The 23,507-nt window shown below is 42.4% G+C and overlaps 2 protein-coding genes across 5 annotated transcripts in view; one reads left to right on the top strand and one right to left on the bottom strand.

The window, feature by feature from the left end:
- LOC115114134 (TSC22 domain family protein 2-like) overlaps positions 1 to 4,475 on the bottom strand; it is a 46,683-nt gene extending 42,208 nt beyond the window's left edge. Inside the window, exon 1 of one of the 2 annotated variants that reach the window (XM_029642142.2) lies at positions 1,729 to 4,475. In XM_029642142.2, the coding sequence (XP_029498002.2) occupies positions 1,729 to 3,566 (1,838 nt within the window). In that variant the 5' untranslated portion in view covers positions 3,567 to 4,475. The remainder of the gene's footprint in view (positions 1 to 1,728) is intronic. The other variant, XM_029642143.2, reaches the window with a different exon arrangement.
- Positions 4,476 to 15,949: 11,474 nt separating this feature from the next.
- LOC115114132 (profilin-2-like) lies at positions 15,950 to 22,653 on the top strand. 3 transcript variants are annotated; one of them, XM_029642141.2, is made up of 4 exons: positions 15,951 to 16,294; positions 18,538 to 18,730; positions 20,564 to 20,619; positions 20,888 to 20,980. In XM_029642141.2, the coding sequence occupies exons 1-4, from the start codon at positions 16,166 to 16,168 to the stop codon at positions 20,891 to 20,893; spliced, it is 384 nt and encodes a 127-aa protein (XP_029498001.1). In that variant the 5' UTR covers positions 15,951 to 16,165; the 3' UTR covers positions 20,894 to 20,980. The 3 variants fall into 3 exon arrangements, with proteins under 3 accessions (XP_029498000.1, XP_029498001.1, XP_029497999.1); XM_029642140.2 differs by lacking the exon at positions 20,888 to 20,980 and having other exon boundaries at positions 15,950 to 16,294; positions 20,564 to 20,881; XM_029642139.2 differs by lacking the exon at positions 20,564 to 20,619 and having other exon boundaries at positions 15,960 to 16,294; positions 20,888 to 22,653.
- The last annotated feature ends 854 nt before the right edge of the window (positions 22,654 to 23,507 follow it).

The following is a 23,507-nucleotide window of genomic DNA, read 5'->3' as shown; positions in this document are numbered from 1 at the left end:
TCAGTAAAAGGCACATGACAGCTCACTTGGGGTTTGCCAAAAGACCCCCAAAGGACTCTCAGACCATGAGAAACAACACTCTCTGGTCTGATGAAACCAAGATTGAACTATTTGGCCTTAATGGCAAGTGTCACGTCTGGGGAAAAAACATGGTGGTGGCAACATCATGCGGTGGGTATATTTTTCAGCGGCAGGGAGACTAGTCTGGACCGAGGGAAAGATGAACGGAGCAAAGTACAGAGAGACCCTTGCTGAAAACCTGCTCCAGAGTTCAGGATCTCAGACTTGTGCGAAGGTTCACCTTCCAACAGGACAATGAACCTAAGCACACAGCCAAGACAACGCAGGAGGGGATTCGGGACAAGTCTCTGAAAGTCCTTGAGTGGCCCAGCCAGAGCCCGGACTTGAACCCTTTGGAGAACATCTTTGGAGAAACCTGAAGATAGCTGTGCAGCGACGGTCCCCATCCAACCTGACAGAACTTGAGAAGATCTGCAGAGAAGAATGGGAGAAACTCCCCAAATACAGGGTGTACCAAGCTTGTAGTGTCATGCCCAAGTAGACTCGAGGCTGTAATCGCTGCCAAAGGTGATCAACAAAGTAAAAGGTCTGAATACTTAGGTTAAAAAAAACTATTTTTCGCTTTGTCATTATGGGGTATTGTGTGTTGATTGAGGGGAAAAATTATAATACATTTTTGAATAAGGCTGTAAAGTAACAAAATGTGGAAAAAGTCAAAGGGTCTGAATACTTTCCGAATGGAAAGGGAGCTGGCTGCCACATAATTTCAAACAGACCCTCCCCCATGTGAACACACACACTTAAAGTTCCCACACCCCCTGCACTTTATAAAACCACTTCACAGCTGCAATGTTGTTATTCAACACTGATATAAAAACCTGCCAATTGTACTGCATACAGAGAGAAACGGTACCAAAATGATTTATACCTCAACCAAGGAGATTGAGCTATTGTTTCACTATAGCTAATAAAATCAGTTTATATTTTTAACATAAATACAACAGGTGTAGTACAAATGCTTGCCTACGAGCCCTTCCCAGCGACGCGGTTTAAAAATAATTTAAATAAAATAGTGGCACGAGGAATACAATTAAATGCACAAGAATGGATATGTATACAGGGAGTACCAGTACCAGATCAATGTGCAGAGGTAAAGTATTAGAGACAGATATGAAGGCAAGGTAAAGTGACTAGGCATCAGGATAGATAAGTCTAAATAAAGAACAGAGTAGCAGCAGCAAATGAAAGTGCGTGTGTGTAATGTGTGCATTTGTGTTGTCGGTATGAGTGTGTGGGTGTATGTAGTGTATTTGAATGCGTGCGGGTTTTGTGTGGGAGTGTCAATGTAGTGTGTGTGAGTGTGTATACATAGTCTAGTGAGTGTCCATAAAGGCAGTGCAAGATGGAGAGTCAGTACAGATAGTTTGGGTACCATTAATTGACTATTTAGCAGTCTTATGGCTTGGGGGTAGAAGCTGTCTCAAAGCCTGTTGGTCCATTTGCCGGATGGTAAAAGAGTGAACAATCTATGGTTTGGGTGACTGGAGTCTTTGGCAATTTTAGGCTAGGCCAAAGTCATGTATCTGAATGGCTCTGCCCCTGAGAGTCCATAGTATGTGGCCTGACAGCATTTAGTTGACTTTCTAGCTAGGCTATTCCATTCTATGGTGAACTGTAACAGAGTGAACGATGGTGGTGGGGCCTTACCTGTCCTCGTCCCAGTCCATTTGTATGGGTATTCCAAACAGGCTGTTCACAGAGGGGTTGTCAGCCTGATGCAGGCCCTCTGGGGTCTTCATCAGGTTTTTCTCAGCGATGGCGGGAGGCTGGGCCGTCGCGAGGTCCTCCACCTTCCTACTGCCCTCCTCCACCTGGTCAAACCCGGCAGCCAAGAGGTCCTGCACCCCCCCGCCATTGCAGGCCGTGGGGGCCTGTTGCCTGGGCAACAAGAAGGCGGTCAGGTTTGACATGGTGGCAGGGACTGCTGCAGCAGTGTTGGAGGCACTCTGCACAGTGGTGGGCATGCCGGCGATGCTGGTGGTCACGGCTACGACGGCGGTAGGCACGTTTTGGGCACTGGGGGGCATGGAGTGGAGCCCGAGGGGCTGAGGCATCCCTGTGGGGGCATACTGACACACAGGCTGCTGCAGAGTAGAGGCTCTGCCCAGCAGTATGGAGGCCCCAACACCTCCAATAACTGCACCCATCAAGCCTGGAGCTGGCTGATTAAGGGGTAAAGGGACTCCTCCCTCCGCTGCTGCCAACTCCCCTACCTGGCCCTGCATCGGCACCCCGGCGGCGGGAATCATGACCGGCGATGGGCCCTGACCCATAGGTTGTCCCATGGAGAGGCTGGTCATGGAAAGGGTCTGGCCAGCCGACACCACTGCCTCCATGACAGGTTGGTGGTGTTGGTAGTAGTCCGCCTGGTTCTGGGGCAGGCCTGGGGGTTGGTTGGATAGATGTTGTCCCAGTGGAAGATGCTGTAGAATGGGTTGCTGCTGCTGGAGAGGGTAAGCCAGCGGCTGGGTCTGGGCTGCCGGGGGCACGCTATGAGATTTCTGTATGTGGATGCCAGTTTGAGGCAGACCGTTGAACCCCACAAGGAGGTTCTGGGGGGCAGCGGGTTGGATAGTGCCCGGCGCTGGCTGCAGAACTGAGACAGCCACGGGTTTGTTGGTGGGGAAAGCGTTGGCTGTGGCTGTTCCAGGCTGCCCCATGTTGTAGTTTTGGTGGTGGAGCTGCTGCTGTAGCAGTGTGTCCACTGGGTGAATGTGCGAGGCACTAAATGCAGCAGCATCCACTAGAGTGTCTAGGCCCTGGCCTGAGAGAGTCGCCGGTGCGACCACCGAACCACCTGTCAACCCCAGCCCGCTGTCCCTGTCGGCGCTGGGGTCCAACGCATTGGCATGCCTAATGTTATCCGCAGTCCTGTTAACCACTGTGTTACCCTCCGAGTCTTTCTCATAGAACTCTGTGCAAGTCCATCGGCCCCTTCTGAAGGGCTCTCCAGTACCATGATCAAGTTTGATGACCCTGAAGCGTGAACTGCAACTTGTTGTCGACGTCGTAGAAGTAGGGGTTGAACTAGTTACTACTGGCTGAGATGTGCTCACTGACACGTTGGTAGCCACCCCACTGGTCACTGGGGCAGGCTGTTGCACGAGCCTGGACTGAGAGATAGTAGGGAGGCCGCTTGAGGAACCAGTTCCCAGAGAGCCTGCCACTCCCACCTTTTGAATAGCAAAACCCTCATTTGGGGGACCCGACATTGCAGGTAGCTGCCCAACTTGAGGTATAACGCCAGGTGCCTCTTGCTCCCCTACATTGTTTAGGGTTTCCTCAGATGAACTTCGATCACATACCTCCGGCTCGTAGTCAGCCCGGGACATGTCGAATATTTCCGAAGACACGTCTTCAGTCCGTGATTCATCTGGGTCGTCCAGGCTCTCTGTGTCATCCGTGGCACTGCTGGCCGCCACCTGAGCCTGTGTCACACTTGTGATCTGAAAACAGCTCTTCTTTTTAGCCGGCATTTTAGACATTTTGAGAGCCTGAGTTTACAACTCCAGTCTAAATATCATGCGTCAAACGTGAGTGGGCTAGTATCAGCTGACAAATGGCTATCTGAAACAGCGTATTCGCATCGATTTCAGTTATTCTATTATCAAGACGAGTATGTCATCCTACCTCCTCTCCTGTTGCATTTTACGAGTTCATAACATTGAAGACCGACCCGGTCTCAATTCAAGCAATGCGGCGTTTGCCAATAGAATTAGCTAGCAATTAAATAACTGATCCAAAGCTTTGATCCGTCAGAACCGGCCTGCCCAGTAAGTAATGTCCCGACTCCGTAGTTGTCAGATGGCCGCTGTCGCAGAGAGAGCTCCCCAGCTGCAGGAGCTACTTTAGTCTGAGGCGGGCCCGTACCCCTCCACTCCACTCAAAGTGCTAACGCTAGCTTGCTAGCTGCAACACTCCTCTACGTTGGGACAAGTACGTAAGACATCATGCGGATCAAGTCTACCCTCCCCTCTTGACTTGCGAATTAAAATTATTCAATACTAACACTTGTTTAAAAGGTAATTGAATCACATTTCCAAGAATACACTGTCACTATTTCCCACTTCATGGAACTGACATTCCAAACAGCGCCTACCTTACTCTTGTCAAGAAGATGGCTAGCCAGTTATATCAGAGAGGAAGAGGCAACGCGAGAGGGTTTACTCCGCCCAAAATCTGTCCACGAAAATAAGACAACCAATGAGAAATTGTTGTAAGGAAGTCAATGACAAGTGTCGAATTTGGTCAATTGTTTGATTGTCACGAACGAACTGATATAAGTAGACGCACATGAGATTTCAGCAACTTAGAAAAAACAACTTTATATTGGAGTTGTGACTGTTGTTCACACGCGTATTTGCCCTCTTATTAGCTAGAATGGTCCCACAAGATATCTCTCTTTTCGCCTGGCTTCCATCTTCATGGACATGTATTTCCATTGTTAGAGCAGTCACTCGACTTTCTTGTCAATATAATATAAAATATTTGGTTACGTACAATTGCACTGCATCGTGGGAAGCGGGAACGCAACCATATTTAGGTACATAATGATTGAGAATTTAATTTTTCTCTCTCGATATATATATATATTTTACTACACTTTTAGACTATTTGTCTTGTTTATTTTTCGACCACTTTTATTATTTGAAAGGGAGACTGCACCCCTTACTATCCGTTCCCCTCAAGGGATTGGTGAAGAACACTATTGAAGGGAGCAGGAACAATCAAAACTAAAACTCTGCCATGGACCCCTGGTGGTCTTTGTATCTTTGGACCCCTGGTGGCCAATGTATACAAATCTTAACGTATTCAGTCAGTTCAATGAACTATAGATGGCTGTGAATCCCTCGAAAATAGACTATATATACAAAAGTATGTGGACACCCCTTCAAATTAGTGGATTCGGCTATTTCAGCCACACCGTTGCGGACAGGTGTATAAAATCGAGAAAACAGCCATGCAATCTCCATAGACAAACATTGGCAGTAGAATGGCCTTACTGAAGAGCTCAGTGACTTCCAACATGGCACCGTCATAGAATGCTACCTTTCCAACAAGTCAGTCCATCAAATCTCTGCCCTGCTAGAGCTGCCCCGGTCAACTGCAAGTGCACAAAAGCCTAAGATCACCATGCGCAATGCCAAATGTAGGCTGGAATGGTGTATAGCTAGCCGCCATTGGAATCTGGAGCAAAGGAAAATCGTTCTCTGGTGTGATGAATCACGCTTTACCATCTGGCAGTCCGACGGACTAATATGGGTTTGGCGGATGCCAGGAGAACACTATCTGCCCGAATGCATTGTGCCAAGTGGGAAGTTTAGTGGAGGAGGAATAATGGTAAAACATTACATATCAAAGGGAATATGTGGTTTAGAATATGTATATGATGGACTTAGCAGTTTAGTTATATACACAAATCCAATTTACATCCATATAGCACAAAGGGAATGTTCTTTACAAATTTCCTAGAAACTTGTCATGTTTTGTATACTTGGGCATTTTAAAGGTAAAACTTTGCATACATTTTACATAAACTCAGCCAAAAAAGAAAAGTCCCTTTTTCAGGACCTTGTCTTTCAAAATCATTCGTAAAAATCCAAATAACTTCACAGATCTTCATTGTAAAGGGTTTAAACACTGTTTCTCATGCTTGTTCAATGAACCATAAACAATTAATGAACATGCACCTGTGGAACGGTCGTTAAGACACGAACAGCTTACAGACGGTAGGCAATTAAGGTCATAGTTATGAAAACTTAGGACAGTAAAGAGGCCTTTCTACTAACTCTGAAAAACACCAAAAGAAAGATGCCCAGGGTCCCCGCTCATCTGCGTGAACGTGCCTTAGGCATGATGCAAGGAGGCATGAGGACTGCAGATGTGTCCAGGGAAATATATTGCAATGTCCGTACTGTGAGACGCCTAAGACAGCGCTACAGGGAGACAGGACGGACAGCTGATCGTCCTTGCAGTGGCACACCACATGTAACAACACCTGCACAGGATCTGTACATCCGAACATAACACCTGCGTGACAGGTACAGGATGGCAACAACAACTGCCCGAGTTACACCAGGAATGCACAATCCCTCCATCAGTGCTCAGACTGTCCACAATAGGCTGAGAGAGGCTGGACCGAGGGCTTGTAGGCCTGTTGTAAGGCAGGTCCTCGCCAGACATCACCGGCAACAACGTCGCCTATGGGCACAAACCCACCGTTGCTGGACCAGACAGGACTGGCAAAAAGTGCTCTTCACTGACGAGTAGCGGTTGTCTCACCAGGGGTGATGGTCGGATTCACGTTTATCGTCGAAGGAATGAGCATTGCACCGAGGCCTGTACTCTGGAGCAGGATCGATTTGGAGGTGGAGGGTTTGTTGTCATTGCAAGCAATCTCAACGCTGTGCGTTACAGAGAAGACATCCTCCTCCCTCATGTGGTACACTTCCTGCAGGCTCATCCTGACATGACCCTCCAGCATGACAGCATGACCCTCCAGCATGACACCAGCCATACTGCTCGTTCTGTGCGTGATTCCCTGCAAGACAGGAATGTTAATGTTCTGCCATGGCCAGCGAAGAGCCCTGATCTCAATCCCATTGAGCACGTCTGGGACCTGTTGGATCGGAGTGTGAGGGCTAGGGCCATTCTCCCCAGAAATGCCCGGGAACTTGCAGGTAGGTGTGTAGTGTGTTGTATTGAATTTGCCCCAAACATAGCACTTTCTATTCAGGACAAAAATAGAATTGCTTTGCCACATTTTCTTGCAGTATTACTTTAGTGCCTTGTTGCAAACAGGATGCATGTTTTGGAATACTTTTATTCTGTACAGGTGTCCTTCTTTTCCCTCTGTCAATTAGGTTAGTATTGTGGAGTAGCTACAATGTTGTTGATCCATCCACAGTTTTCTCCTATCACAGCCATTAAACTCTATAACTGTTATAAAGTAACCATTGGCCTCATGGTGAAATCCCTGAGCAGTTTCCTTCCTCTCCGCCAACTGAGTTAGGAAGGATGCCTGTATCTTTGTAGTGACTGGATGTATTGATACACCATCCAAAGTGTAATAAATACCATCACCTTGCTCAAAGGGATATTCATTGTCTGCTTTTTTATATTTTTTACCCATTTACCAATAGGTGCCCTTCTTTGCGAGGCATTGGAAAACCTCCCTGGTCTTTGTGGTTGAATGTGTGTTTGACATTCACTGCTCGACAGAGGTACCTTACAGATAATTGTATGGCTGGGGTACAGGGACGGGGTAGTCAAAAATCATGTTAAACACTATTATTGCACACAGTAAGTCCATGCAAGTTATTATGTGACTTTATAATCACATTTCTACCCCTGAATGTAGGCTTGCTATAACAAAGGGGTTAAATACTTATTGACTCAAGAAATTTCAGCTTTACATTTTTTTTACAATTTGTAAAAATGTCTAAAAACATAATTCCACTTTCACATTATGGGTTATTGTGACTAGGTCAGTGGGGGAAAAATCTCAATTTAATCTATTTTAAATTCAAGCTGTAAAGGTTAAGGGGTGTGAATACTTTCTGAAGGCACTGTAACATTACACATATTACTTTGATTATAACTCATCTGTCAAACAGTCTTTTTCTTTGTCATGTAATTTCTTTGTTTGCTGTTCCTTTCCATACGGAAGTGCATAGAATTCGGAATTACAATAAGTCATTTAAAAGTATCTCAATGCTGCAGTGTTTGAACTGATGCATTCTGGGATTTTATTTATTTATTTATTTCTGACATGAAAAAACATTACGATAATTATTAATTACTATAAACAACCCACAACATGGGTTGACCAAATACTTATTTCCCACCATAATTTGCAAATAAATTCATAACAAATCCTACAATGTGTTTTTATGGATTTTTTTTCTCCATTTTGTCTGTCATAGTTGAAGTGTACCTATGATGAAAATTACAGGCCTCTCTCATCTTTTTAAGTGGGAGAACTTGCACAATTGGTGGCTGACTAAATACTTTTTTTGCCCCACTGTATATGTTCATTTGGTCATACCAGTGTGACATGTAATAATTGTTAATAATCTGATGAACAGTGTGGGAAGGCCTTGAGAAACCATATCTTTCAATGATGCAACTTGAAATAAGTGACATTTAAATGTGCCCCTAGCTTCCCTATGTGGAAGCTAGGGGAATTGCAACAGCACTAGGATGCATTCAAAACAAATCTCCCCCTCCCCACATCCTATTTCCATATAACATTTGGAGACTCGCTGAGCCTTTTACCTTCGGTTTAGGTCCACCAGCTTCAAACAGCTGTAAAAAAATATTTTTTTGTTATTAAAAATATATTTCATAGCGATTTAGATTGTACAATGATTCTCTACACTATTCAGTGATTGTTTTCTCACATAAAGCGTGTAGAATTTAAGCAACCAGGAAATTACAATATCTACATTGGCCACTTGACCCCATTTACATGAAATAACACAGCCACAAAGTCAAAACATAATAATATTATGGCGCTGGAGGGAATAGCAGACGTTTTATGGGTTGCTGACCAATTGTGCTATTTTGTGTTTTTTTGCGCTATTTTTAACTGTTCTTGTACATAATGTCTCCTCCATCATTCCTATAACTGAAAATAACTTCTGGACATCAGAACAGTGATCACTAATCTCAATTTGGATGAGGATTCTACTTCAATGAGTCTGAGTCGATTGACATTCTGCTCATCCAGGACCAGGACCAAATCCGCAACACTTGAAGAAGAAAGAAGCAGCGTTATAGAGGGTGCAGAATAACTGACGAAACTAAGTCGGCAAGTTGATAACGCACATCTACCACCCTTGGTTCTATTGGCGAATGTGCAATCACTCGAGAATAAAATGGACGAGCTCCATTCATGACTATCCTATCAACTAGATCTGAAGAACTGTAATATCCTATGTTTCTCTGAGCCATGGCTGAACAAGGACATGGAAAATATAAATCTAGCTTTTTTCCTATACATTGGCAGGACAGCATGGCAGCGTCAGGCAAAGTCAGGGGTGTGTTGTGTGTCTCTATGTTAACAACATCTGGTGCACAATCTCTAATATTAAGGATGTCTCTAGGTTCTGCTCACCTGAGTTACAATACCTCATGATAAACTGTAGACCACACTATTTACCAAGAGAGTTTTCATCTGTATTTTTCGTAGCTGTTTACTTACCACCACAAACTGGCACTAAAACCAAACTCAATGAGCTGTGGAACAACAGGCAAAAAACTCTAAATCACCTTTATTCCATAGACAGAGACGCATACAAAGCTCTCCCTTGCCCTCCATTTAGCAAATTTGACCATAACTCTATCCTCCTGATTCCTGGTTACAAGAAAAACTTGGAAGTACCCAGTACCAGCTCAATATGGAAGTGGTTCGATGCAAGCACAGACTGGAATATATTCCGTGATTCTTCCAATGGCATTGAGGAGTTTACCACACCAGTCACCGGCTTCATTAATAAGTGCATCGACAAATTCATCCCCACAGTTACCGTACATACATATCCCAACCAGAAGGAAAATCTGCACTAAAAACTGGAGCTGCAGCATTCAAGGATCAGGACACTAATCCGGACGCTTATAAGAACTCCCGCTATGCCCTCCGACGAGCCATCAAACAGGCAAAGCGTCAATACAGAACTAAGATCAAATCCTACTACACCGGCTCTGATACTCATCAGATGTGGCAGGTCTTGCAAACGATCACGGAATACAAAGGGAAAACCAGCCATGAACTGCCCATTGACGCAAGCCTACCAGACGAGCCAAATGCGTACTATGGTTGCTTCGAGGCAAGCAATGCTGAACCATGCATGAGAGCACCAGCTGTTCTGGATGACTGTGTGATCACGATCTCCACAGCCGATGTGAGTAACACCTTTAAACAGATTAACATTCACAAGGCCGCAGGGCCAGACAGATTGCCTGGACGCGTACTTGGAGCATGCGCTGACCAGTCTTCACTGACATGTTCAACCATGTTCAACCACCATAGTTCCTGTGCCCAAGAACGCTAAGGTAACCTGTCTAAATTACTATCGCCACGTACTGTAGCACTCACATCTGAAGCCATGAAATGCTTTGAAAGGCTTGTCATGGCTCACATCAACACCATCTTCCCAGACACCCTGGACCCACTCCAATTAGCAAACCACCCAAACAGATCCACAGATGATGCAATCTCTATTACACTCCACACTGCCCTTTCCCACCTGGACAAAAGGAATACCTATGTGAGAATGATGTTCATTGACTAAAGCTCAGCGTTCAACACCATAGTGCCCTCCAAGCGCATCAATAATCTAAGCACCCAGGGACTGAACACCTCCCTCTGCAACTGGATCGTGGACTTCCTGACGGGCCGCCCCTAGGTGGTGAGGGTAGGCAACAACACATCCTCCACGCTTACTTTCAACACAGGGGCGTGTGGTGTTTGCTTAGTCCCCCCTCAGTGGTGTGTGCTTAGTCCCCTCCAGTAATCCCTGTTCACTCAGGACTGTGTGGACGTGCACGACTCCAACAACGGTGGTAGGCCTGATCACCAATGAGACAGCCTATAGGGAGAAGTTCAGAGACCTAAAAGTGTGGTGCCAGGAGAACAACCTCTCCCTCAACGTCAGCAAGACAAAGGAGCTGATTGTGGATTTCACAATCAGCTTCACATCAACAGGGCTGTACAGGAGCAGGTTGAGAGCTTCGAGTTCCACGGTATCCACATCACTAAGGACTACAGTGCCTTCAAAAAGTATTCACACCCCTTAACTTTTCCACATTTTGTTGTGTTACAGCCTCAATTTAAAAATTGAGTAGTGGAATTTCGTTTGTAGAAAATTCATAAAAATTTTAAGCTGAAATGTCTGGGCCTCCCAAGTGGCGCAGCGGTCAAAGGCTAGAGGCGTCACTACAGAGCCGGCGCACAATTGGCAGGTTAGGGGAGGGTTTAGTCGGGGTGCTTTACTTGGATCATCACGCTCTAGCGTCTCCTTGTGGCGGCCTGGCGCTTGTAGGCTGACCTCAGTCGTCAGTTGAACGGTGTTTCCTCTGACACATTGGTGTTGGCTGGCTTCCGGGTTAAGTGGGCAGGTGTTAAGGAGGACGCATGACATGACCTTCGTCTCCCGAGCTCGTTGGGGAGTTGCAGCGATGAGACAAGATCGAAATTGGGGAGAAAAAGTGGGTAAAATGTATATTAAAATGTTTAAAAATACTGAAATGTCAATAAGTTGGGTAAAATATATATATTTTTAAAAATTTATACTGAAAAGTCAATACGTTTTCAACCCCTTTGTCATGGCAAGCCTAAATAAATTCAGGAATAAAAATGTGCTTAACAAATCACATAATAAGTTGCATGGACTCATTCTGTGTTCAATAATAGTGGTTAACATTTTTTTTTTATGACTACCCATATCTGTACCCCACACATACAATTGTCTATTTCAAGCATAGATTCAACCATAAAGACCAGAGAGGTTTTTCAATGCCTTGCAAAGAAGGACACAAATTGGTAAAATAAAATGTTGATGCTGAATATCCCTTTGAGCATGGTGTTAATTAGACTTTGGATGGTTTATCAATACACCCAGTCACTACAAAGATACAGGCGTCCTTCTTAACTCAGTTGCAGCAGAGGAACGAAACTGTTCAGATATTTCACCATGAGGCCAATGGTGATTTCAAAACAGTTACAGCGTTGAATGGTTGTGAAATGAGAAAACTGAGGATGGATCAACAACATTGTAGTTACTCTTCAATACTCACCTAAATGACAGAGTGAAAGGAAGGAAGCATGTACAGAATACAAATACTCCAAAACATTTATCCTATTTGCAACAAGGCACTTAAGTAATACTGCAAAAAATGTATATAAATGTTTGGGGCGTTATGTTTGGGGCACATCCGACACAACACATCACTGAGTACCACTCATATTTTCAAGCATGTTTATGACTGTATAATGTTATGGGTATGCTTATCATCAGCAAGGACTAGGGAGTTGTTTATATATAAAAAGAAACAGAATACACCAAAGCACAGTGGTGCATTTGAAATTAGAAAATGCTCCGTTATTAAAATAAATAAATGTTTTGTTCCATGTAATCCAACAATGTGTACACCACCATCTTGTCTACTTCAAATCTTCTCTCATTGATCGAGACAGGCATTTCATCATAACATGGGGCACTATGGGGTAGACCCACCTGTCTTAATCAATGAGAGAAGAAATAGACAATAGACAAGATGGCGGCGTACACATTGTTGGATTACTTCATGGAGCAAAAAAAATACATCTTAATAACAGATCAATTTATAAATTCAAACGCACCACCTGAAACTGGACACAGACATTTTAGAAAACACATGTTTGGCAGAATCGAGAACGAAGATAGTATCGCCAAGGTAAGGTGGGTCAAAAAGGTTCTGTAACTAACCTCTAACTCCCACTAATGGATACCAAACATATTTGGTTAAAATATCTGGTTCAACAATCAAAAGCTAAAGTTCCTCATGACATGTGTACACACCTCTCTATAGATCTTACAGGTGTGCCATCCGATTGTGACACAATGTAGCAAAAAGCAACTGTGCAATGGACCATATAGGCAGGGTCGGTTCCAGGCATAAGCGTTTGCTTGGTCATGGATCCCTCTGACATTTTCATTGCGCACACCTGTCCCCTATTCCCACTGATTACTATTTGTATATACAGTTGAAGTCGGACGTTTACATACACCTTAGCCAAATGCATTTAAACTCAGTTTTTCACAATTCCTGACATTTAATCCTCGTAAACATTCCCTGCCTTAGGTAAGATAGGATCACCACTTTATTTAAAAAACATGAAATGTCAGAATAATAGTAGAGAGAATGACTTATTTCAGCTTTTATTTATTTCATCACATTCCTAGTGGGTCAGAAGTTTATATACACTAAATTAGAATTTGGTAGCATTTCCTTTCAATTGTTTAACTTGGGTCAAATGTTTTGGGAAGCCTTCCACAAGCTTACCACAATAAGTTCTGTGAATTTTGGCCCGTTCCTCCTGACAGAGCTGGTGTAACTGAGTCAGGTTTGTAGGTCTCGTACTGTGGGTTAATCATTGTGCGAGTGTATTATTTATTTGAGGTACTCCTCGCTGTTTTGATTTGGGTTTCTACCCTGCGTTTTGTTACGTGTTTGTTTGGTCTTCATCCCCATGCCTTTACACGGCACGCCGTAATTTGGGCTTAATAAAAAACCTTATTACGCATTCCTGTGCCTGTCTCCCGAATAATTCATACCAATGTGACATGCTTAAACAGCGAAATTGGAAATCAGCCTTATTTTTGAAAGTAGTCACCCTTTGCCTTTGATGACAGCTTTGCACACTCTTGGCATTCTCTCAACCAGCTTCATGAGGTAGTCATCTGGAATGCATTTCAATTAACAGGTGTGCCTTGTTAAAAGTTCATTTGTGGAACTTCTTTACTTCTTAATGTGTTTGAGTCAATCAGTTGTGTTGTAACAAGGTAGGGGTGGTATACAGAAGATAGCCCTATTTGGTAAAAGACCAAGTCCACATTAAGAACAGCTCAAATTAGCAAAGAGAAACGACAGCCCATAACTACTTTAAGACATAAAGGTCAGTCGATCCAGAACATTTCAAGAACTTTGAAAGTTTCTTCAAGTGCAATTGCAAAAACCATCAAGCAATATAATGAAACTGGCTCTCATGAGGACCACCATAGAAAAGGAAGACCCAGAGTTACCTCTGTTGGAGAGGATAAGTTCATTAGAGTGAACTGCACCTCAGAAATTGCAGCCCAAACAAATGCTTCACAGAGTTCAAGTCACAAACACATCTCAACATCAACTGTTCAGATGACACTGTGAATCAGGCCTTCATGGTTGAATTGCTGCAAAGAAACCACTACTAAAGGACACCAATAATAAAAAGAGACTTGCTTGGGCCAAGAAACACAAGCAATGGACATTAGACTGTTGGAAATCTGCCCTTTGGTCTGATGAGTTAAAATGAGATTTTAGGTTCCAACCGCCATGTTTTAGTGAAACGCAGAGTAGGTGATCTGCGCATGCGTGGCTCCCACCATGAAGCATGGAGGAGGAGGTGTGATGGTGCTTTTCTGGTGACACTGTCAGTGATTTATTCAGGTAAGACCCAGAACTTAAATGTAACAATGGTTTAATAATCCAACAGGGGCAGGCACTAGACAGGTCAAATCAGGCAGGGGTCAGTAAACCAGAGGTGGGGGAATGGTACTGGATGGCAGACAGGCTCAGAGTAGGCAGAGGTCATTAATCCAGATGTGGGGCAAAGGTGCAGGCAGGCTCAGGGGCAGGTAGGCAGGTTCAGAGTCAGAACAGGCAAGAGTAAAAAAAAGAGAGACTGGGAAAAGCAGGTGCTGAGACAAAAAAATCTGGTTGACATGACAAACTGGCAAGAGACAATCAGAGAACACAGGTATAAATACACAGGGAATAATGGGGAAGATGGGCGACACCTGGAGGAGGGTAGAGACAATCACAAAGACAGGTGAAACAGATCAGGGTGTGACAAGTAGTTAGTCTAGCCAGCCATCTAAACTTGTATTAATCATGGGCATGGACAAATCCCGACCCTGGATGCAGGGTCCCTTACCTCCAGGGTGCCAACATTGGCTGTATTAGTCATTTTCACTCAGATATCATATTAAATCAAATCAAATGTTACTTGTCACATGCGCCGGATACAACACGTGTAGAGCCTACAGTGAAACGTTTACTTTCAAGCCCTTAACCAACAATGCAGTTTTAAGAAAAAGTATATAGTTTTGTCTACAGTTTTTAATGGGAGGATTTTAAAAAATGTAACCAGGCAAGTCAGTTCAGAACAAATTCTTATTTACAATGACGGCCTTACCGGACGACGCTGGGCCAATTGTGCGCCACCCTATGGGACTCCCAATCACGGCTGCATGTGATACAGTCTGGATTCGAACCAGGGACTGTAGTGACATGCAATGCCTTAGACAGCTGCACCACTCGGGAGATACTCTACCTCAGGCAAGCAAAACCTAGAGACTTCCTTAGATATCATGCACCAGCTGTTGTTGTTTACAAATATACATAGACCCCCACCCTTTGTCTTACCAGAGGATGCTGTTCGATTCTGCCGATACAGTGTATAACCCACCTGCTGTATGTTATTCATGTCTTCGTTCAGCCATGACTCAGTGAAACATAAGATATTACAGTTTTTAATGTCCCGTTGGTAGGATATAAGTGCTTTTAGTTCATCCAAATTATTGTCCAGCGATTGCACATTGGCCAATAGGACCGATGGCAAAGGCAGATTAGCCACTCGTCAGCGGATCCTCACAAGGCACCCTGATCTCCATCTATGATACCTCTTCTGTCTCTTTCTCCTTTCTCCTCCTTAAGTCATTCCAAAATGGGTATGATTGCAGGAAATGAGCTGTAACTCAAATTGTTATCTCCTCTCCATGGTAAAATGTATACAATTGCAGAAAACTTGCTTTAAAATTGCAACATTTCTATATGCCCCATGGCAAAATTTGTAGAATTGCAGGAAATTAAAAACATATTTTTACGAGCCCCCAAAAGGCTAGATACAGAGGTCCTCAAATCATGAAAGATGTTGCTTTACTGCAGCAATGTTCTACAGACACTCACCCCGTCTATTCATTCCTCAATTTATCTCACAATATAGTTTCGAGAAGAATATTACACAAATCACATAAGTACTATAATCCAAAGCGTTGCAAAACCGTGAGGACATGTTTTAAAATTATTTTGGCCCTTTATATAGTGCCAGTGAGCACATTGTGCGGAGGGATCTGATACTGACTACGCTCAGGCGCTGCATGATTACATTGGCTTTCTTTCCTGCCCGAGCCAAGACGTGTGTTAACGTTGAAGTGGGGGTAGCTATAGTTGGAGACACTAAATTGACCCGTAAGCAGTGCAACATTGGCTGTAAAGGTCTTGTCCTAGAAACGACATCTTTGAGTGAATAGGAAGCTGTATATTTTTAACAAATTCAAAAATGTCTTGGCAAAGCTACGTGGATAACCTGATGGCCGACGGCAGCTGTCAGGATTCCGCCATTGTTGGGTATACGGACGCCAAATACGTTTGGGCAGCACATGCCGGTGGTACTTTTAGCAACATAACGGTAAGAAATGAAAGGGAAACCAATTTTTATACATAAATAAACAGTGAATGCCACTAGTGGATATTTGTCTGAATCAGAATGAATGCTGCCTGGGATTATCACAACCTCGCCGGACCTAGCAAAGAATGAGCTTGCTACCTAATGTTGGCCAGTTAACTAGTACAGTAGCTAGCTACCGTTAGCTAGCTTCACCGCCTATCCCCTTTTGGCCAGCAAAGTCGATAAGTCAGCAAGCTAGTTTGCTATTGCTAACGTCAAATTGGTACACTGATTTGTTGGCCAATAATATTGAACTGATGTGAATATAACCAGGGAACTACTCGAATGTCAATTATGCAATATTTGCTGGCTGCTATCAATGTTAGGTAGCGTTATGTACTAGCAGTCTGCTTGCCGACGTTAGCCAATGAATGAGTGTCGTTGTCTGAAGCTAGCTAACGTCAGAGCCATATATTCGACCCACTAACGTTACTAGGCTAGCTTAGCCAATAGCCAACTATCGTTAGTTGGCTAGGTAAGTAAATTAAGACTTGTCTTGCCAACGTTAGCTAACGTTAGTATACACGAATAAACAGTTGAGGCCGCTAGCTAACGTTAGTTGCTTACTACTAGTAGTAAAGTTATTTGGCTAATAGCCAAGTTTGCTACCTAATGTTTCGAATTGGAGACGCTAGCCAATATTTGTGCATACATTTCGACTTTTTATAATATCTAACTGTCTGGATAAGTAAATGTAATTGGTAGCTAGTTATTTTCTTAGTTAACTAGCTGAAAGAATGCTAAAACGTTTTGCTCAAATCAGGACCAAGATGGCTGCTCCCCATGTCATCCACAATGGGTAAACTTGCTAACTACCTAGATAAGTTTGCAACCAGTTATTGCATTTTGACATCAGATTAGCTAAATGCTGTACTACTTGAACATTATTCCTCAGGTGTAATCAAACCAACTGGTAATTCGTCATGTGTTAAAAACAGAGGCTCCCTATAGCAAGAAGGGGAGGACCATCAGTGAATTTCAAAGAGTAAAACATATAAAGTTAAAACTATACCAAATATATTCACATGTCACCAAATAATTAAAACACTGTTTTGCAATGAAGGTCTACAGTAGCCTCAACAGCGCTCTGTAGGGTAACACCATGGTGTAGCTGGAGGACAGCTAGCTTCTGTCCTCTGGGTACATTGACTTCAATACAAAACCTAGGAGGCTCATGGTTCTTACCCCTTCCATAGAAATACACAGTAATTATGACAACTTCCGTAGGACGTCCTCCAACCAGTCAGCGCTCTTGTAGCATGAACTGACATGTTGTCTACCCAATCAAAGGATCAGATAATGAATCTAGTACTGAAAGCATAAGCTACATGTAGCACTGCACAGTGCATTACATGTGGTGAGTGGTTGACTCCGAGAGAAAGATGATAGTTGAACAGTTTTGAACCAATTCATATCTTACATGAAGGAGAAGCAAGAGAGCAATATTTTGCTATGAAAGTGATCTGTATTTACATGTGATCAGGGGTGTAGTCATTCTGGTGGTGGGGGGGGGTCTTAAATGGTAGCAAATTAAATGGAGATAAATATTCTGGAATTTGTCCAATAGAAACTTGTTTGCAGTTGTTGGACTGATTACACCCTGGATTAGCTAGACGCAGGCAAGAGTGCAAGGCGGATATTGAATGTGTCACTGTCTGTCACGTCAATTTTTTCTTTCAACCTGTGTTCCGCTTCGTTGTAAACTTTGATGTTACATTGAACTGAATGACTAGAATATGACTGAGAGCCATGAAATATGGACATGCTCGTGAAGAAAAACTAATCTTCCTCCCTCATCTTAAACGTCACTGACCGCCACTGGTTCAAAAGTAACATTCATACTCTCCTTCAAACTGTATAAATTAACAATCAATTTTGGCAAACATGAACACACCTGTGATTACTACAGCTGTGTGTTTATGAAAGGACCAGGGTGCTTTTATTAATAAGTGGTACCACAACCACCAATAAAATCAAGATTTGACTAAGACAGATTGAGGTTTGCAGTTTTCTTAAATTAATAAAAGATCACTTGTGCATTAGAATACTTCTGTTGTGCTCTTTTTCGGGAGATACCGTCGCCCTTTAAAATATGACTTAAACCCAGATGAGCACCCCATTCCATAGAAGCTTTTAATGGCACATGTCATTTCTAAACGTAACATGCCTACATGAACTTTCTATGTACTACCACTGTTTTTCAGCCTCAAGAAATTGATGTCCTCATTGGAAAGGACAGGACTAGCTTCTTCACCAACGGCATGGCCTTGGGTTCAAAGAAGTGCTCGGTCATCAGAGACAGCCTCCATAGTGAAGGGGACTGGACAATGGACATCAGGACAAAGAGTCAAGGAGGAGAGCCAACGTACAACATTACTGTAGGCAAAGCTGTCAAAGGTAAAGGGTGACCACTTTTTATAGTGGTAAAAAAAAAGTCAGGTATTGCAACATTCTAGGATGTATCTGTGGCTATAACATATTCAAGTGTTGTCCTTAATCAACGCAAGCATCTTGCAGATTGTTGGTGGTTATTTATTCTCTAATGCTCTCTGTTCTCATATTAGTATATGCAGTTTAAAATAAAACATTTAAATAAAAAAAACAGCAGAATATATTATTGTTTGAGCATGAAATATTGCAGAGGGAAGTGTGTATTTGTTCCATCAATTTAGACAAGGGGTACAATTTAAGGTATGCCATTGTAAGCCACAGCACACAGAAATTGGAGAACTGTTAAATTCTCACTGGTCGGCAAGATGTCCATTGTGGCAAAGTTCATGTTACTTCCTTGGATCCATACTATGTTTGAGAAATGCTAATGGTGCATTATGCTTCATTCTATTTAGTGTGTTGAGGTTAAGAAATTACATGAGAAAAGAAACAAGAAGCCCAGGTTTACCTACTAAGTCAATCTGCCTTTGTGGTCCTTGAGGCTTGCGCACATCGCACAGAATGTTGATCTAGAGTTTGTATGCCGATCGTTCAATGTGCTGTAGATTTCTGGCTCCCGACATTTTTCACAGATGCTACATGTGAAATCGGTGTGCACTCGGGCTCACAAATTACTTTGAGGCGCTAAGTGCTCTTGGTCAGCTAACTCTATTGGTGTGTCTGAGCCCTTTACTCTGATCGTCTCATCACCTGAGTCTAATCAACAACTCTGAGGGTCTTTACCTTTGATTATTTTCTTAAGCTGCTCCTTAACTATTGGGTGGTTGTCAACCTAACTAACATTTTAGCTGCATGCTTTGGGTAGTCTGTTTAATGCCTATATTATTCCTAGTCATCTTGTCACTCTGGACAGTAGCCTACAATGTCTTCACATTTTGACACACTAGACTTGATTGCAAGCAGTATGGGTCTATAGCCGGCTTAATTTTGGATAAACTAGCAGTCCATTGACATCTGTTTTCAAGTCAGTCTGTCACGTTTTGAAATGCTACATGAGTTAATAATATTCTGGCTCAAATGTTTTTGGGCAAGACGGATGAAGAGAGATGGTAGGTGACTGTCCAATCACCCTGTGAAACTTTGTCTCTAACATCACTAATAATCCTGACTCAGGTGCCAGTGAAGAAGTGGCTCTAAAAACACCACACACATCCCTCACATTACTCTTCAGATGGAAGGTCGTGTGTGTGTGTGGTAAACCAGGTGGTCTGTAGTGGTTATGATGACCCTGATAAAAGTAGCCTAATAAACCAGAGATTATATGAGCCTGGCCTGTATACACTCCTATGGGGCAGAAATCTTTTTGACTTGCCTTTTTTAGAGTCAATTTGGCTTTTACCTGGTGTCTGTACAGTTGACCAGTTTCTAAAAACATTTGTCCTCTACATTTGCAAGTGTGCATTGAACTTGTATGCAAGTATTCAGTGAACTTGTGAAGGATAGATTTTTCTCTGGAGTTACTGTGTCTACTTGGTTTAATGTAAAGCTTTAGAGCTTATAGTAAATACTTTATTTGCTCCTACAAAAAGGATAAATCATACCATAATAGTTGGCTATAGTATTGTAGGTGTTTTGACCACTGACAAAGGCTTTATGGGTATTTCCCTGCAAGTGTGCTCTTCCCTGTAATACAAATGCAAAACAAGTAGCCATAACTTTATCTTCAGTTATGCCAACTGTACACCTCCATTTTGTTACTAACCTTTCCTTCACGTGACTGCCTTTTCTTTAACCTCTTAATACTCTAAAAAATTTCCCTTTTCCTTTCTTCTCTTTCAGTCTTGGTTCTTGTAATGGGCAAAGAAGGGGTCCACGGAGGCGGATTGAATAAGAAGGCATACTCAATGGCAAAATACTTGAGGGATTCGGGGTTCTAGTGTCACCATGCTTGCTTAGTTAAAATTGAGGGACAAAAAGAAGAGAATAAATATTGCTTTTAAGATTTCTTCTGCAAACAGTCAAATGTCGTGGAAACTTTAATAGCAATGAAGAGTAATGGTCGTGGTGGGAACATCCTATGTCACTTTTATCCCCACTCTTAGTGGGGAAAAAGACTATTTTCAGTTTTGTTCATTTTTCTTTTTGTTTCCTTGTGTGCTCCAGCATTAGTTTTAGTCATGGGAAAGGAAGGGGTCCATGGCGGACAGCTCAACAAGAAAGCATTTACCATGGCTGAGCACCTGAGGAAGTCTGGATATTGAAGCAGCCTCTACCCATCATCTTTCTCACCTCCATTGTGTTGACAGTACTTTGAGGATTAGTTAGCAGACACATTGGTACTCTTCCCCAGTTCCATTTTTATGTACACCCTTTGTTTTATTTTTTGTTAATTCATGTTTTTTTTGTCCCTTTTCCTCACCATTCTTTCTCAGAGCATTAACACTATGTACCCTATTTCTGACACTAAAGTAAGAGCATGTTCATCAGAAATGGTTGAAATGTATATTTACCAAAAGGGAAATGTGCAAAGAAATTCATAAAAAAACACAATTTAGTGTACCAAATTTGGACTTGGCTGGTATAAACAAATACTTAGTAATTGGAAAATGACAGGAGGAAGCATACCTTAATTGGCTGCGTCATTCGATGGTGCAGACAGTTTGAAGCGATGACCGTCTGGTGTGGTCTCCTTTCCTCAGCATGTCAGGGTTTGAAAGTTGCATGCATATCTTTTAGTAGCCTTTCCCAAACCTTTATATTCCATCCAGAAATGTTATTTTAATTCAGTCCTTGCATTGTCATTTGATACATCATTAAGGTAAAGATTTCCTCCAGCATAGTCCTCTAAACATACTTTGAAACCCCTCAGCTGAGTCAGCCCACTATTTAGATTTTATTTTCTTTAGGTTGCATTATCTTCCATCAACTGCTTTTGCTGTTGTAACTTGAATGTGGTCTTACAAGTCATTGATGTGGTGTTGGAATATTGTTTGAAAGTAATGGCAGATAAGATCAGCATTGCTGAGTTTAAAAAATATATATATATTCCTCCCATGAACCTTCAATACGTCTTAAAGTCCTCATGGACATTCCATCTTTGCAATAGCTCAGGCACATATCTAGGATATGCCAGCTCCTGCAATTTAATTTCACACTGCTGACATTGTGCAGTGTATCGTCCCTACAAACCACGTTTTGGCAAGTTTTTATTTTCCATAGGACCAATTGTCTGTCAGGGTGATTTTCAGAATAGCTTCAAACCATTGTGAAAGATTGTTGCCCTCATTTTGTCAGTCATTAGACACTATACTTCAGATGGCTTAAACACTTTCTGCTTCTTTAGATTACTTAAACTAATTGATTTACTGCTAATTTGTTAACGGGTGAAATTGCAGTCTCATTGGACAACTGGTAATGAGTGTATTCTTAGTGAATGACCGTAAACCCAAGCTCTGCTGGGCAAAACTCTTTGAATGAGTTGCCTTGTGCTGTACTCATCAAAGATGTATCAGCAACTGTCAGCACACTACTTAACAGTATATTAAAAACAACATTGAAAGTGTTTACACTAAATTGGTGGAAAATGGTGTTGGTTGGAATAAGAACACTAGTGAGTTGTCTTGTGAAAACTTTCAAAGAAAACTATCCTGTGCCATAATGTAGATCTGATCTGTTGCTACTGTGAGTTAGATTTTGAACTTCTGCCCCAGCAAGGACTATGGCTCTTTCCTCCTGTAAAGGCTTTGTGGAATATGTCCAGAACTACACATTTCACACTGATTTGTGATTTTTCTTTCCCCTATGCATTTGGATTCAGTCAGTTATTAAATTTGCATTTTGATAAATGTTTGGGGGAAAATGCCATAAATTGATAAATCACCTTGTTTACAGACAGATCAAATAAAAGTTATTCCAACCAGAACTGTCAACCTGTGTTTGTGCTTTATTTCCTGTTTAGGTTTTAATCCATCTGTATGGTGAAAGTGCTCAAATAGAAATGTGCGGAAACATGCAAGACACTTTACAATGTATATGTTGTTTACACAGGCAGCCCAATTCTGATCTTATTACACTAATTGGTATTTTGACCAAAAGCTATTTTGACAATAATTGGACAGGCGTTCAGAATTGGGTTGCCTGTGTAAACAGCCTGAGAGGATTTCGTGTGAAAGCAATATTGCTTATGCCTGTCATGCATGCTGTGTTTACACAGTCAGCCTAATTCAGTCTTTTTAACCAATCGCCGATCTTTACACATCAGGTATTTTTCAGAGCTGAGGGGTATATTATGATTGAAGCTAAATCTATTCGGTTTTTATTTTAAATAGCCAACTTCCGTTAGCTTCACATTCCAGCTCAGGGTTCATCTGCGCTACGATGGTGGATGTGTGAATTGCTTGTCCGCCTGCCGCTAAGTAGCAGGCTTTTAACTGCGCATGCATTTCGTACGTGTCAAGTCAAACGCTGAACTCTTCATTGAGGCAATGCTGAAACGTCAATCAACAGGCGAGTCTGTGCCACATTTTGACTTTGTGCTGAGATCAAAAACGAAATTAAAGTTATCTTGCAAATTCTGGGGCTATGGTATAAAATAGGCTTGTTGAGGTGCTGTCTATTGATTAACGTTAATGCCGTCTTTGGTGTGCTTGGTATTTTTAACATTTAATTATTAAAATATTGAATCAGTCAAATTAAAGGGATGATAACGTAGTTTTTGCGAGAGAATATTTCATTGGTCCTCAACTCGCAGCTCAGACACTTCATTCAGGATAAATTGAGTGAC

Source organism: Oncorhynchus nerka, linkage group LG9b, assembly GCF_034236695.1.
Source record: "Oncorhynchus nerka isolate Pitt River linkage group LG9b, Oner_Uvic_2.0, whole genome shotgun sequence".
Taxonomy (NCBI): Eukaryota; Metazoa; Chordata; class Actinopteri; order Salmoniformes; family Salmonidae; genus Oncorhynchus; species Oncorhynchus nerka.
The sequence above is the reverse complement of the archived record's forward strand: the minus strand, read 5'-3'. Positions and strand labels throughout refer to the sequence as shown.

Excerpts from the sequence above, each read along its gene's own strand:
- LOC115114132 (XM_029642139.2), top strand. The coding sequence starts at position 16,166 with ATGTCTTGGCAAAGCTACGTGGATAACCTGATGGCCGACGGCAGCTGT. Across the intron at positions 16,295-18,537 it reads GTACTTTTAGCAACATAACG|CCTCAAGAAATTGATGTCCT; the intron begins GTAAGAAATGAA and ends ACTGTTTTTCAG. Across the intron at positions 18,731-20,887 it reads TGTAGGCAAAGCTGTCAAAG|CATTAGTTTTAGTCATGGGA; the intron begins GTAAAGGGTGAC and ends TGTGTGCTCCAG.